The sequence below is a fragment of the Podarcis gaigeae genome, assembly GCF_964106915.1.
Source record: "Podarcis gaigeae genome assembly, chromosome: 7".
In the NCBI taxonomy this organism is placed as follows: Eukaryota; Metazoa; Chordata; class Lepidosauria; order Squamata; family Lacertidae; genus Podarcis; species Podarcis gaigeae.
In genome coordinates this window covers 70,831,637-70,844,900 of record NC_139683.1, presented here as the reverse complement: position 1 = coordinate 70,844,900, position 13,264 = coordinate 70,831,637, and the positions used below count along the sequence as shown (strand labels likewise).

The 13,264-nt window shown below is 43.0% G+C and overlaps 1 protein-coding gene and 1 long non-coding RNA gene across 2 annotated transcripts in view; one reads left to right on the top strand and one right to left on the bottom strand.

The window, feature by feature from the left end:
- Positions 1-13,264, bottom strand: part of CDH9 (cadherin 9) — an 84,525-nt gene that overhangs the window by 20,518 nt on the left and 50,743 nt on the right. The window contains exon 5 of the mRNA XM_083747252.1: positions 3,898-4,085. Within this exon, the coding sequence (XP_083603378.1) occupies positions 3,898-4,085 (188 nt within the window). The remainder of the gene's footprint in view (positions 1-3,897; positions 4,086-13,264) is intronic.
- On the top strand, positions 6,160-13,100 carry LOC310848507. Its single transcript, XR_014566469.1, has 2 exons — positions 6,160-6,194; positions 12,912-13,100. It is a non-coding gene; the product is annotated as an uncharacterized lncRNA (long non-coding RNA).

Here is a 13,264-nt window from a genome sequence, read left to right as displayed (position 1 = left end):
GATTACCGTGTTCTTATCTATCATCCACCAAGACAGCTTCCCAACTGTTCTATTCCATCACAACAAAATGATGGGACGACGACGACATGGTAATATGTTCTCGGTGGTCTTTTCTCAATTTCTGACAGTGTTTTGTGGGGGAAAGACGATAAACGAGGCAATATCTTGCCACATTTTACTCTTAGTAAATTTTTGTTATTACTTTAATGTGCTTAGGTAAAGGTAAACGGAACCCTGACCATTAGGTCCAGTTGTGACCGACTCTGGGGTTGCGGCACTCATCTCGCTTTATTGGCCGAGGGAGCCGGCGTACAGCATCCGGGTCATGTGGCCTCATGACTAAGCTGCTTCTGGGGAACCAGAGCAGTGCACAGAAGCGCCATTTACCTTCCCGCCGGAGAGGTACCTATTTATCTACTTGCACTTTGATGTGCTTTCAAACTGCTAGGTTGGCAGGAGTTAATGTGCTTAGATAATTTTTAAAGGCAGTGGGGAGAAGGCATAGAGCTAGCTACTAATACAATGTCCCACTTTTCAAAATGGTGCACCTACTCCTGCCTCCTCTAATTATATCCTCACAATGAATTTTTGAGGCTAGTTAGGTTGACAGATTTGGATTGGCCTAAGGTCACCCAGTGAGCTTCTTAACTGTGTAGGGAGTTGAACTTGGGTCTGCTCAGTCATAATGCAACACTAGGTATGTTCTCCCACTGCAAATTCTCCTTCCTCAGTCTTGTAAGACCTACGTGAGACATCCCATTTCCAGGTACAGTGGTACTTTGGTTGTCAAATGGCTTGGCTCCCAAACAAATCGGCTCCCAATCATCGCAAACCTGGAAGTGAGTGTTCTGGTTTGTGAACATTTTTTGGAAGTCGAACGTCTGACACAGCTTCCATGGCTTCCCACTGAATGCAGGAAGCTTCTGCAGCCAATAGGAAAGAGCGCCTTGGTTTTCAAATGGTTCTGGGAGTCGAATGGACTCCCAGAATGGAGTAAGTTCGACAACCAAGGTACTACTGTACTAGTATGTTTGACTCATTTAGTTTTAGTTCCTGCTTTCCACAATAACAGATATACCATTTACCACTGTGAAGATACTTCCATAGTTTAAATTTTGTGAAAGGGAACTCTCACCAAGCAACTTTCCATCTCCTCTTGGCCTGTGTTGCAGTTGCTGGCTGCTATTTCTTGTCCCAGCTTTTGAAGCAGAGAGGTGAATAATATCCCATTTTCAGACTTTTCTTATAACCCGAACATGTTAGACAATGCGTGAACCAAGTTTTCAATGTCATCTTGGGGAAGTACACTCACAATTTTGATTCATCCATTCAGCGTGAATTTGTGAGAGCAAAGTATCATTATGTATTTGTTATACCAATCTTCAAAACCTATGCACCAGACTCATACAAAATTCCAGTATTTATTTCAGAGTACATTCCATTGAAATCAATGAAACTTACTTACCCAAGTGAATGGGCTTAGGGACTGGAGCCTTAATTGCTGCAATAATGATCTCTGAAATAATAATGGCTCTGATAAAGGCTCCTCGTCAACTTAATTTTGCCTACTGTGGCATTTTTTAAAAGTTTTGTTTGGGGTGGGTGTGTTGGTTCTTATATATCCATCAATACAAATCACTGTTTCATCTCTCTGAGATCTGCCAAAACACACTGCATGTTCCATGCACCATTAGCTGCAATCCACAAAATCAATGACTAATTGCTGTTGACTCAAAATTACACCCATTCTAAACATAGTCCTGTAACAATCAGTGGAATATATATATATATGAGCCAGAAATTGTTCTCATTTAGGATAAATCTTGGCACCTTCAGGATGCTCATTTTTAACTAAAGCTGAACTCAGCAAAGAGAGAAAAAACGTTCATCAGGGGAGGATCAGGAAAGAAAAGAGGATGTTTAGCTTTGCCCAGATCTCCTCCTATTCACCCACTTAACCCAGAAAATGCCACTGACAATCCCCCATAATAATATTACAAAGAGAATATGGAGTTTTGAATGGCACATTCATTAACATTTAGTTTGGCCCTTGGAATTACAGTGTAAAACTATGTGATGTTGTACTGACAAAGTAAACCCAAACCCAGAAAGGCAACTGGAATTTTAGTAAAACTGTTCCTGCTTTGCTGTCACTTAAACTTGTGAATTTAATTGGGTGACTGTTACTATGGCTCTTACATTTCTTGGGAGATGATGGTGAATTGTCAGAGGTGAAGGAGCAGTGCAAGCTACTCTCCACACAGCCTCCAATATGAACTCGGCCTGCCCTGTGAGGACTTGGATTAGGCAGACCATGCTCCATCTCACATGATCTCCTCTAGGCTTTCCATTTTGATGGATTTGGCTTGTGTGAAGGGCACAGTTCAAGCAGGGTCCATCTGTATAGTGGAGAGAATTGATCCACCAAGGTACTGCAGTGCTGTTCTAGCTCAATATATGAACCAAGTGAAGAGTTATAGTAGTCTATGGGTAACCTGTGTTTTGGGGTTACTACTCTCTTGTAATCTCATAGGGTTGAATTTGATGAAGCTTTCCTGCTAGTGTTAAGGACTTCTGCCTATGTGACAGGAATTCACCTCCCTCTTTTCTCCACCCACCCAATCAGCTCTGGAGGGTTGGGTGTGTGGAAATCCTAGAACAGTCTTGGAGGGGGGCGCAGGTGTGTACAGGGAGAGGAGAGAGAGGAAGTCTTGTTGCACATGTGGGATTCCTTGTGCTAATGGGATAACTTGATTGGACACATATATCCCATTGTTTGTAGGGCATGTGGTCCCCACTACAGCAGAAAGCTGTCCAAATATACTAATGTGCATGCAATTTAACTCCTGCCTAGCTGTGAGCTATAACACATACTGTAGTTTAGAGGCACATACCACACTGTTGAAGATAAATAATATGTCTATCCCGCAACCTCCTTGCACTATGGAGAGACAGGGTATAGATTTGCTCTGGCACACAAATTATTATTATTTTCTCTCACTCTTTTAAGATAATATGTGAGTAGAAATCATCTGTATGCTAGCCAATGGGAGATCAAGAGAGACCTGAAACCAGATGCCCTGGGCCAGCAGTTCCTTACAGGAATTTGCCCACAGAATTTCTTGACCTGCAGGTGTTTCCTTCTCTATTTGAGTGGAGAAGACAGCCAACAGGCATGCAGGAAGGACACAGGGATGAGACATCCCCCCAAAAGCTTGAGACGGTTAAGATCCCATCAAAATATTTATTAATAAGGTGAGAGGAAGCCTTAGAACCCAAATATTGCTGACACGATTTCAATTTGTGCCCATCTTCTTTAAAGGAAAAGCAGTAGCCATAAGGCCACATTAAATTTATGTGTGTTCACATTTTATGTATATATATAGCTGTTTGACAGAGTCCAGGCAGCAGGGAAGGTCTCATTAGTAGACCAAAGGCTGCCCATGGAATGTGCTCATTAGAGGCTGGAATTCTTCAGACCTCTATCTTCAGGACCAGATTTCATAGCTTGGCTGTCTCCATTCACTGCAAACCAAACGGCAAGAGTTTACCTGGTGGGCTGCTTTGTGAAGCTAACCACCATCCCTTACCCTGACATATCCATCCTTCAGAAGTTGTCATGCAGGGATGTCTGAATGCATCTGACAGGCCTGAGCTCCCAAGGATATCTCTATAGGTGAACTGACATACTCAAAACAAAACAAACAAAAAACCATACCACAAGTTCTGAAGTTTAACGGTTACCTGGCAATGAAAAGAAGAAGAACAGACATAATATGCTAGCTTCTCTGCAGCTGACCTCACAGGGAACCTTCTCCTCCCTCCTGTCTGGGAGAAAACACACACCCTAAGACCTGGAGTGCTAAGTCCAATAAAAGAGAAGGAGGAAAAATAAACCTTTTTGACAGTTATAATCCCTTCCTGTGTGTCCTTGTCAGTGATGATATCAAAGATGTCCGATCCATCGCCGGGAGCTATGCTGTACTCAATCTCAGCGTTTTCACCCATATCGGGGTCATTGGCTTTTATTCTGCCAAGCGAAGTTCCAAGTGCTGCAGACTCCAGGGAGCTGAACTGATATGTGCCTGGGAAATAAAACAACAACACAAGAAACTTGTGTGAGAGAGTGTGCGCATATTCATAGGTGTTTCATCTGCATACATAATTTTAAAATGCCACGAGAAGAAACAGAGAAGGCTCCTCAGTGGCCTGGTGAGTTGAGGAAAGCACCACAAGGCAAGAGTTAATCTGAACACAGTGGTAAGGAATACCTGTCAGAGAAAAGAGATATTTTTTTCTTGTGGTGGGAAAAGATTGTGCTGCTTCAAAAGCCTCTTACTGCTACTTTTCTTGCAAATGTTTAGAAATTCAAATGCAAATAGGAACCCTGCAGTGGTTACGGCACTAACTGTCTAGTGCCATTAATGATCTCCACCCCTATTTTGAAAATTAAATCTAAAAGCAAGAATGGTTTCTTTAGTTTACATAGCCTCAGAAACTGGTGGATCTTGGAAATGGAACTGCCACTGGATTTTGCCTGAAGCAAAATCTGAGGTGGTTTTGGATGGCTCTCTTCAGGCAACACACGTGCTGGACTTTTAAAAAGAAGTCCTCTCTTTTTAATGTAAATAAGCCCAAATTTCTCAGTAGGGTTTGCCACCTTTCTGCTCAAGGATGGAGTAAAGTCAGGTAACATTCAGCTGATCTGTGTGGATATTACATAGTTCAAAGTAAGATCAGCTTTCCAAGCAAGCAGTGGGAAATTCAGTATGTGGGCTCTAATTAGAAACCTGAGTATAGCAGTTTGCTCACTTTTAACGTTGGTTGCCTTCAGAGTTGTAGGGGAAATCTGAGTACATCTGGAAAACTTGCCTAGATCAAATAATCCTTTGTAAAAGTCCAGGTTGTCACTCAGGACTTCTGAGGAAAAGCTGAGTGCTCACATACAAAGTGAAGGATGCACAACATCACAGCAGCCCAAAATTTCTTATAGCACAATCCAAACCTTCTGTCCCCAGTGGGTGAGGCTTTGCCACTCCATTTGCACCTTCACAACTCATGAGGGAACGATTGTTTGCAAGCTGGCACAGCAATTGGCCTCGCTGCCATCACTTGACATCGGTGTGCTCAGCTTGGGATCCAATGGATCCCAGGCCAGCTCAGCCTCACCCTGCCTCCAGAAGGCCTGGTTTCAAGACCACCTGCTGTTTTCTGGAGTAGGAATCCTACTGATGGCACTGCCGTATACCTGTTTGTAGGGGAATGCTGTACCGAGGCTTGTGTCACTCTGTTGGTAGTGGCTAGCAGGAGGCTGGTTTAGCTGGTGGAGGGGACAACACCCAGGGCTCTCTTAAGCATATGTGGCACCAGGGTGCAAAGATCTGCCCCCCCCCCAGGTTGCCCAGTCCCAGGCATGCAGGAGGGCGGAGTAGGCCAGCTGCCTCAGTGTCTTGCTTGCTCGGTCAGCCCCAAACCCTCAGTGCAGAGCTGCCCGCAGCAGAAGAGCCCACCACAGCACTCCGACCGACAGATGGGTGGGCTCTTCCCCAGACTCAACTCTCAGGCCCTGGATTCACGGCCTGGTGCCCCTGAGAGCCCGGCACCTGGGTGCCCCACACCCCTAGCATCTATGGGTAAGATGGCCCTGACAGCACCTCTGTCCAAGCCACACAGCCCAAGTCTGGCATTGCTCTGCCAGGCTGACATTCTGTGCCCACATATATGCGACCACGTTCCATTGGATAATATTGGACATGCTCCTGAATAAGCATGCATAGGCTTTCGCTGTTAAGGGAATGTATGTTCCTATATGAACTTCCTTGTATGATTAGGTCATTAGATTTGGCCCTACTTTGGGCTCTACAGATTTTTGTGCCCATAAGGCACTTAAAAGAATCAGTGTCTTTTCAGTATTTGTCTCTTCCCCATGGAACTCCCTGCCTAAGGAAATCTACCAATGTAACTCATCTCTGCATTAAGAAGCTGTACCAGGGTGGGGAGATTTCTGGTTCTTAAAGTCTTGAGTTAGTTGATAATGAATATCTTTGTGCTCCTGTTTATTTTTGCTGTGGCTGATTGGTGATTTGAATTGCATATGGTAATTGGATATTTTAGCTGTTTTAATAATTGAATGGTTTAGAAAGCCTAATTTTATTTTCTAGGAACTACGCTGGAGATGTTCTTTGAACTGAAAGGTGAGCTAAAAATTAAGCGAATGAATATATCATGTCTACTTTGATCAAAAGGCATGGAAACAAAGGGGCAATTTCTCTTTCTGTTTTGAGTTCTCTTTTTCAATCCAATCTCAGAACTGAGGAGATGCGTCATGTTTCTGACACTGGGAATAAATCAGTCCTGGATGCTACATAGCAATCAGCCAGTTATGCAGGAGTTCAGATGCATGCACAGGGGTCTATAAGCCCAGGGATTTCCTCATTTTCTTTCATGTTCAGGAGATTGTTTTAGCATATACAGTCATACCTCGGGTTGAATGTGCTTCGGGATGAACGTGTTCGAGTTGTGCTCCGTGGCAACCCAGAAGTAATGGAGCACGTTACTTCCAGGTTTCGCTGCTTGCGCATGCGCAGACGCTAAAAATGATGTCACACGCATGCGCAGAAGCAGTGAAAAGCGATGCGCACGTGCACAGACGTGTTGTCACTGGTTACGTTTGCTTCTAGATGTGAACAGGGCTCCGGAACGGATCCCGTTCGCATCTAGAGGTACCACTGTAATATAGAAGGCCTACAATGCAGACAAATAAGCATTTCCCTTCAGAGAAGAAAGTGAGAAGCTTCTACACATGTGGACATTGAAGTTTGTAGCCCAGTGTTACAGCAGATGCTTTGTTGATCACCAGGGCCGTCTTAAGCATATCTGGTGCTGTGGTGCAAAGATCCCTCCAGCGCCCGCCCCTCCCCCGTTTCCCAGAGTTGTCAATCTTTTTTAAGCGGGGGGGGGGGGGATCCCCAAATTGTTGACCTTTTTTTAGGAAAGGCTGCTCTGCCTGCCCTTGCGCTGCTGCCCCATACTGCTCGCACGAGGCCAGACATCAGTTCCCGCTGTGGGATCATGGTGTGGGGCTGGGCAGCCAGGCACGATGAGGAGGCAGGTGGGGGTCCCATCCAGGCAGAGACAGGCGAAGCAGGCTGGGCCGTCTGCATCGCTGCAACAGAGAAGCGTGCACACTCAGCCACAGTCTCGCCATCCTTGCTTGGGGAGGAAGGGGGGAGAGAGTGTGTGACTGGGAGGGGATCGGGCAGGGGAAGGAAACACGGTTCATATGAAGGAGTGCAGAGGTGGTAGGGGCAGCTCTGTGCAAGGCAGTGCAGAATGAGGGGAAGGAGGGAGGGGCGCTGCAGGAGGCAGTGTGTAGCCTCAAGCGCAGAGATCTTTTGAGGTAGAGTGGATGGGGGGGAGCGGCTTATTATGCACAGAGCTTGGGATACAAGCACACACCACACAGCCGAGGAGCTGGTGTGTTGCGGAGCCAGCGGAGAGAGCTCCGGACTTGTGGGAAAGCATCCGGAGCCTTCCCACCTCCGACGGGCGCTGGAGGCGGCAGGCACCAAGTCCCCACTCCGCCTCACTTACATCCCCACTGTCCCCTCCCCGGACTCTCCGCCTGTCGGCCTACACTGCTTGGCACCCTGGTTTGCCATGCCACTACACCCATGGTAAAGACATCCCTGTTGATCACAACCAACACAATCACCTGTTTCAGAGAAGCTACCCAAAGTGGGATTTGCTGTTTGCAGCCCATCTCAGAGTGCTAGGCTCCTGTTTCATACTAGCTCTGACTGCAGAGATGTTCCTGAACACTGTCATATAGGGCAGAGCCATGAAAAAAATGCATTACATGCAGGGCCAGGTTTAGGTTTGATGAGGCCCTAAGCTACTGAAGGTAATGGGGCCCTTTATATATCCAGCTGTCCTTTGTCAACAACAAATTGTCACTGTTTTTTGTGTTGAATATATACTATATGGTAATTTATGGACCTAATAGGTATCTAAAGCACATAACAAAATATGTATTTTATCAAAGTAATTGTTGAACTGAAGTACAATTAAGAAGTATGCAACCAGTCCATACAGAATGTAGATACCCTATATATAGAAATGAGCAAACCAGTGATATTTTAGGGAGCAGGCTGGCAGGCGGGGCCCATTACTTACATCATAGGGACCTCCGAACAGAAAACACTGTTGCTGTTTGTAGGTTTTATTTGTTTTTAATCTTATATTTTAGAAATGAACATTCAGGTTTTTTTCCTTTAAATTTTTGGGGGGGCTCCAAGAGAGTGGGGCCCTAAGCTATAGCTTGCTTAGCTTAAACGTAAATCCGGCACTGATTACATGAATACTTGAGGACTGATGTACTCTGTGACCTGTCTGTGGGCCACAGTCCTGAGAGAAAGGCTATGAAGGAAGACTTTGGAATGACACCAACAAAGCATTGGGTGTTCTTTTCTTTTCAGAACAAACTATGTTGATAAAGTCAAGATCACTTTGTGCAGAGCAAAGTGAGAGACGAAAAGGTATGGAACATGCTGGTTCATTGTGCATGTAAGAGGGTCTATTTCTTAGTGGTCCGTCATATAAAACCCCAAACTTCCCTCTATGTACAAAAGGAGAACATGAAGGAGAAGGCTTGACTAACTCCTGAGGATGTTCTAGTTTTCTTTGGGTTTGTGTGTTTATAACTGGGAATATTTATAAGGTTATTTTTATATTAAAATACATATTTTAAAATATACTGTGTCCATGTGCAGTCTGAAGTTACGAGGTTTACAGAGTGGTAGCCATGGTAGCATGTTGCAGCAGATACAAGAAAGGGTGTTGTGGCACTATATTTATTACAGTATATTTATTATTTCATAAGCTTTCCTGGAACACATTAATTGGTTCTTTTGTGTAGAGACTGGGCTATTTGTCCTATGCAGAATGCTGAAAGACACTGCTGGGAGATAACATATATCACTCTGGAAGATGAGCAGGTGAATGAACAACTGATTGTGTGACTGGCACAATCCGCAATTAGATAGTGTAATAGTGTTGCCAGAGTAGAAAGAGGGACAGATTTGGCCTCTGGGTTTACTGCAGGGTCTGGCCCCAGATCTCTGTTATGTGGCCTGCAGTTGCTGATGAGTGGTTGTTTTGGGGTAGTTGTCTGGGGCTTTCTGTAAGTACAGACCTACCACCCAAGGCCTGTGAAATTGAGGTGTCTATTGACTGACAGTAGCCTATAGATCACTGATTATGTTTGAGTGGTTTCAGCTGGGAACTATAAAAAAAATGACAAGTGGATTTCTGTCATTTTCTCTTCAAGGTTTGTCCTGTAGTAGTACCAATCTGGCTTGGTTGATCTCCCACATCAATGGATGAGGGAGGTGCTGTGGTTGGATGAATGCCTGATGTAACTTTTTTCTATCTTGTGAGTGTCATGAATCTGAGCTGATGCAATTATATAATAGAGATTGGGTGTAGATTATAGTTTTTGTAGTACATGTTCTGGATGCACTTTGGAATCATGTAAGGAGGTGTAGCAGACATTTGGTTTCCTATGTATAGTGATGCTTATACTGTATGTCCATTGTATAATTTTACAGTAGTTTCAAGAAAGTGAACCTGCTGTCTGAATAGGTCAAGGCTCAAGTTGATGTCAGGTTGAAGGTTATTGAAATCTGGGTAGAACTGCTCAAACTGTCTTCTATTGATAAGTCCAGATGATAAAGATGTCATAAATGTGGCAACTGACAACTGGCTAAAATGTTTTAAAATGTTTTAAATGGTTCCAATTTTGTTTTTGTTGGCTTGATGTTGGTTAAATGTCTAGTTGGCATTGGTGGTTATTTTAATTTGGGCATAACTGTAAACTGTTTGTTGTTGCTGTTGATTCCTATTGATTGATTTATTTGTTTGTTGGTTGTAAATGATATTTTGTTTTTTAAAAATGTTTGGTGTTTTGTTGTGTGGTGTTTTTATATATGATATTAGCTGCCTAGAGTGGCTGGGGAAACCCAGCCAGATGGGCAGGATAGATGATAGATGATAAATAGATAGATAGATGATAGATAGATAGATATAGATGGATAGAGATAGATAGAGATAGAGATAGATAGAGATAGATAGAGATAGATAGATATAGATGATATAGATGATATAGATATAGATATATGGTAGATAGATGATAGATAGATAGATAGATAGATAGATGATAGATAGATAGATGATAGATGATAGATGATAGATATAGATAGATAGATGATAGATGATAGATTAGATAGATAGATAGATAGATAGATAGATAGATAGATAAATAGATAGATAGATAGATAGATGATAGATAGATAGATGATAGATATAGATAGATAGATAGATAGATAGATAGATAGATAGATAGATAGATAGATATAGACATAGGTATAGTGTGTTTCAAGGAGAGGAGAGGCTTTAGGAGACAGGTGATGAGAATGGGGTATTCTAAATCAGCCATGAGATGCTGGCATACTTTGGGTCCATCCAAGAGTGCCCATGGCAGAGCCATTGATCTGAAGATAAATGTTCTCCCTAAATCTGAAATGAATGTGAGTTTCAAGTGGCAAAGTTTGGTGGCCAGAACTCCATCTAGGATTATATTACTGATGGCTTATATCCTATCCTTGTGGAGATATTGGTGTAGTCTAGGGTAGTGTGTTCTGGAAGCTTGTCACCGGATTGTCATTTCCTCAGAAAGTTGGTTGTATTCAGAACCAAGCACGACTACTGGTGGCATATGGCCTGCAAACAGAGTTCATATATCCAAACCCCCCATCTGTGATGGTACCAGAAACTTAAACTTATGGGGCATCTAAAGTGGTGTGGTTTCTGTAGTTTGGGTAGCAAATAGAAAATATCTAGTTGAGGCTCCTGAGATGTATGGCTTTTGATTTGCATGTTGGTAGGAAATTCCTTCATCAGATTGTGTAGATCTTTCTGGTATTCCTCAGTGGGAACTGATAATTGGGGCCTGTAAAATGTCATGGTGGAGTTGCCTCTCAGCCTCATGTCTGAAATGTTCTCAATGATGCCTGCTGCTTCTTTGTCAGGTTTTTAACTATGATGGCAGTACTATTTTTGAGATGATGCTGTTTGCTGATTACCTCAGCAAATGCGATCGACACAGAAATCTAATCTGGTTTTATGACCATCTGGGAGGGCCGCAGCCCTTTTTTTATCATGTCAGGTGCAGCAAAAGAATTTCATGATGACTGAAAAACAGTGGGATTTGAAAGGTGTATTTTTCTACCTGCATTTGCACCAAGAACCTAATTAAACTCATGCTCACACAGTCAATAAACAGAAGCAATACCATGTAATCACAACTTGGTGTTAAGAGCTTGAATTTCAATTGGCAAGAGACAAAGCTGAAACAGCTCTAAATCAGTGAAGGCAAATACATAGCAGCACAAAAGAAATCTGATAAAATGTCGGTGTAAGAAGGGACACATTTTGAATGTTAAAATAACTGCTTTTCTTAAAATTAGAGGAAGCAACTTGATTGCACTATACCAGTCCTGTAAAAGCATCCAACCAAGATTTAGTAAAAGGGGAAAGGGCCCTTTAGGGGGAGATGTGGAGCTGTACCTACAATTAAGTCAGCATACAAGGTGCCCATTAGCTGCCTTCAGAAAACAAAAAAATCAGGAAGAAGACTTTGGTCTAAAGTCAGCAGTGCACTCTTTTGAAAGGTAAGGCAACTATGAGCATAATAACCAGAAGTGAACATAAGAGGTATTGCTCATTACATATAATTTAAATATGGATTATCAAGGTGAGGGAAATTTTCCTTGTTGTAAATAAATTTCCTGGGATAGTGGGGAAATGTGAACTTTTATAGAGAAAAAACAAGTAGCAGCTGAGCCTCTCCAGTTTTTAAGGCAGCTGTAGTTCTTGCATCTACTTGGTGGCTCCAAATATCTGTTCTCTGTGAATCCACTCTCTGATCACAATGCACATCCATCTTTGTCTGCCTGCCTGTCCTTCTCTCTCACACACATATATTATACCTGGGTGCTGCTTTGCTCAGACAGAATGGGAGAAATTATTGCTAGAAGCAGATGTGGTTCGTTATTGTTCTGAGATGATGAGAGATGCTCTGGCAATACTCTGTGCTGATTTTGCATTTTTTAGCACATAGACATTTGTTCCAAAATCACTAAAATAAACCCACAAGGAAACTTTGTTTCAGAAAATTAAATTCTTAGGCAAACAGAGGGAAATTTGAAGAAGGAAATCTATGTGAATGCAGAGTGCATTTTCATTTAGGACCTGTCATGTGGTAGAGCATCTGTTTTGCATGCATGGGGTCCCAGATTACGGTAAGTTCTCAGCATCTTCAGGGAGGAGATACTGTCTGGAATCCTGAAAGAATCTCAGCCAGTCATTATAGACTATCTGGACCAATGATCTAATTCAGTATAAGTCAGCTTCTTCTGCTCCTATGTACATCCATCTTAACTTTGTGGGTAACAAAGTGGGTAAATAAGAATAAGAATGGAAGAAGGCATTGGAATTGTAACTTTAGCTCCAAAAAGCTGGTTCGCAAATCCTTAATATTGGACCAGTATCAGAATAGCTGGATGTTACAAATTCCTTTGACTTCCACAATTTTCACCTGCTTTATAATGTGGGGGAAGAAGAGTAATGGTGGAATTGACTCTTCTCCCGGATACATGTAATGATGATAGGGGGATGAGTTTCTGGGATGGGTACAAACACATTTTCCAGAATGTGTAAGAAAGCTGTCCTTCCTGAGAGCCTATTATCTGCCACTAACACTCTGATTGTTATTCCAGTTCAGTAACCCCTACCTGACTCTTAATAGCCAATTTCTTGACTCTAAAATAATCCCTACTCCTCTCTTTTCTCAGGTGGAGTAGAATGGGGAGAAGCACAGCTAGCCTACTCAGCAACAAAATAATTAACACACCTGGATATAGGTCTCTGAGGAAGATGGGCAGTCCACATATAACCCTTAAGATTGATTGTTCAATGGTCAGTCAAGATTAGAGCCGAGGTCTTTGAAGTTGTGCTTGATAAATGATCCCCTGGATCTGTTACATATGTGCAAGTGTGTAGTCATTCGGGGGGAAGGGGGGTAGGCTAGGTGCCTCCTCTGAATGGGCCCACCTGCTGCCAGTGCACTACATGCACTTTGCCCAATCCATATAACTGACAGAGTTCAAGTCAAGTGGAAGATGAGGCTCTTTCTCTTATGTCTTGC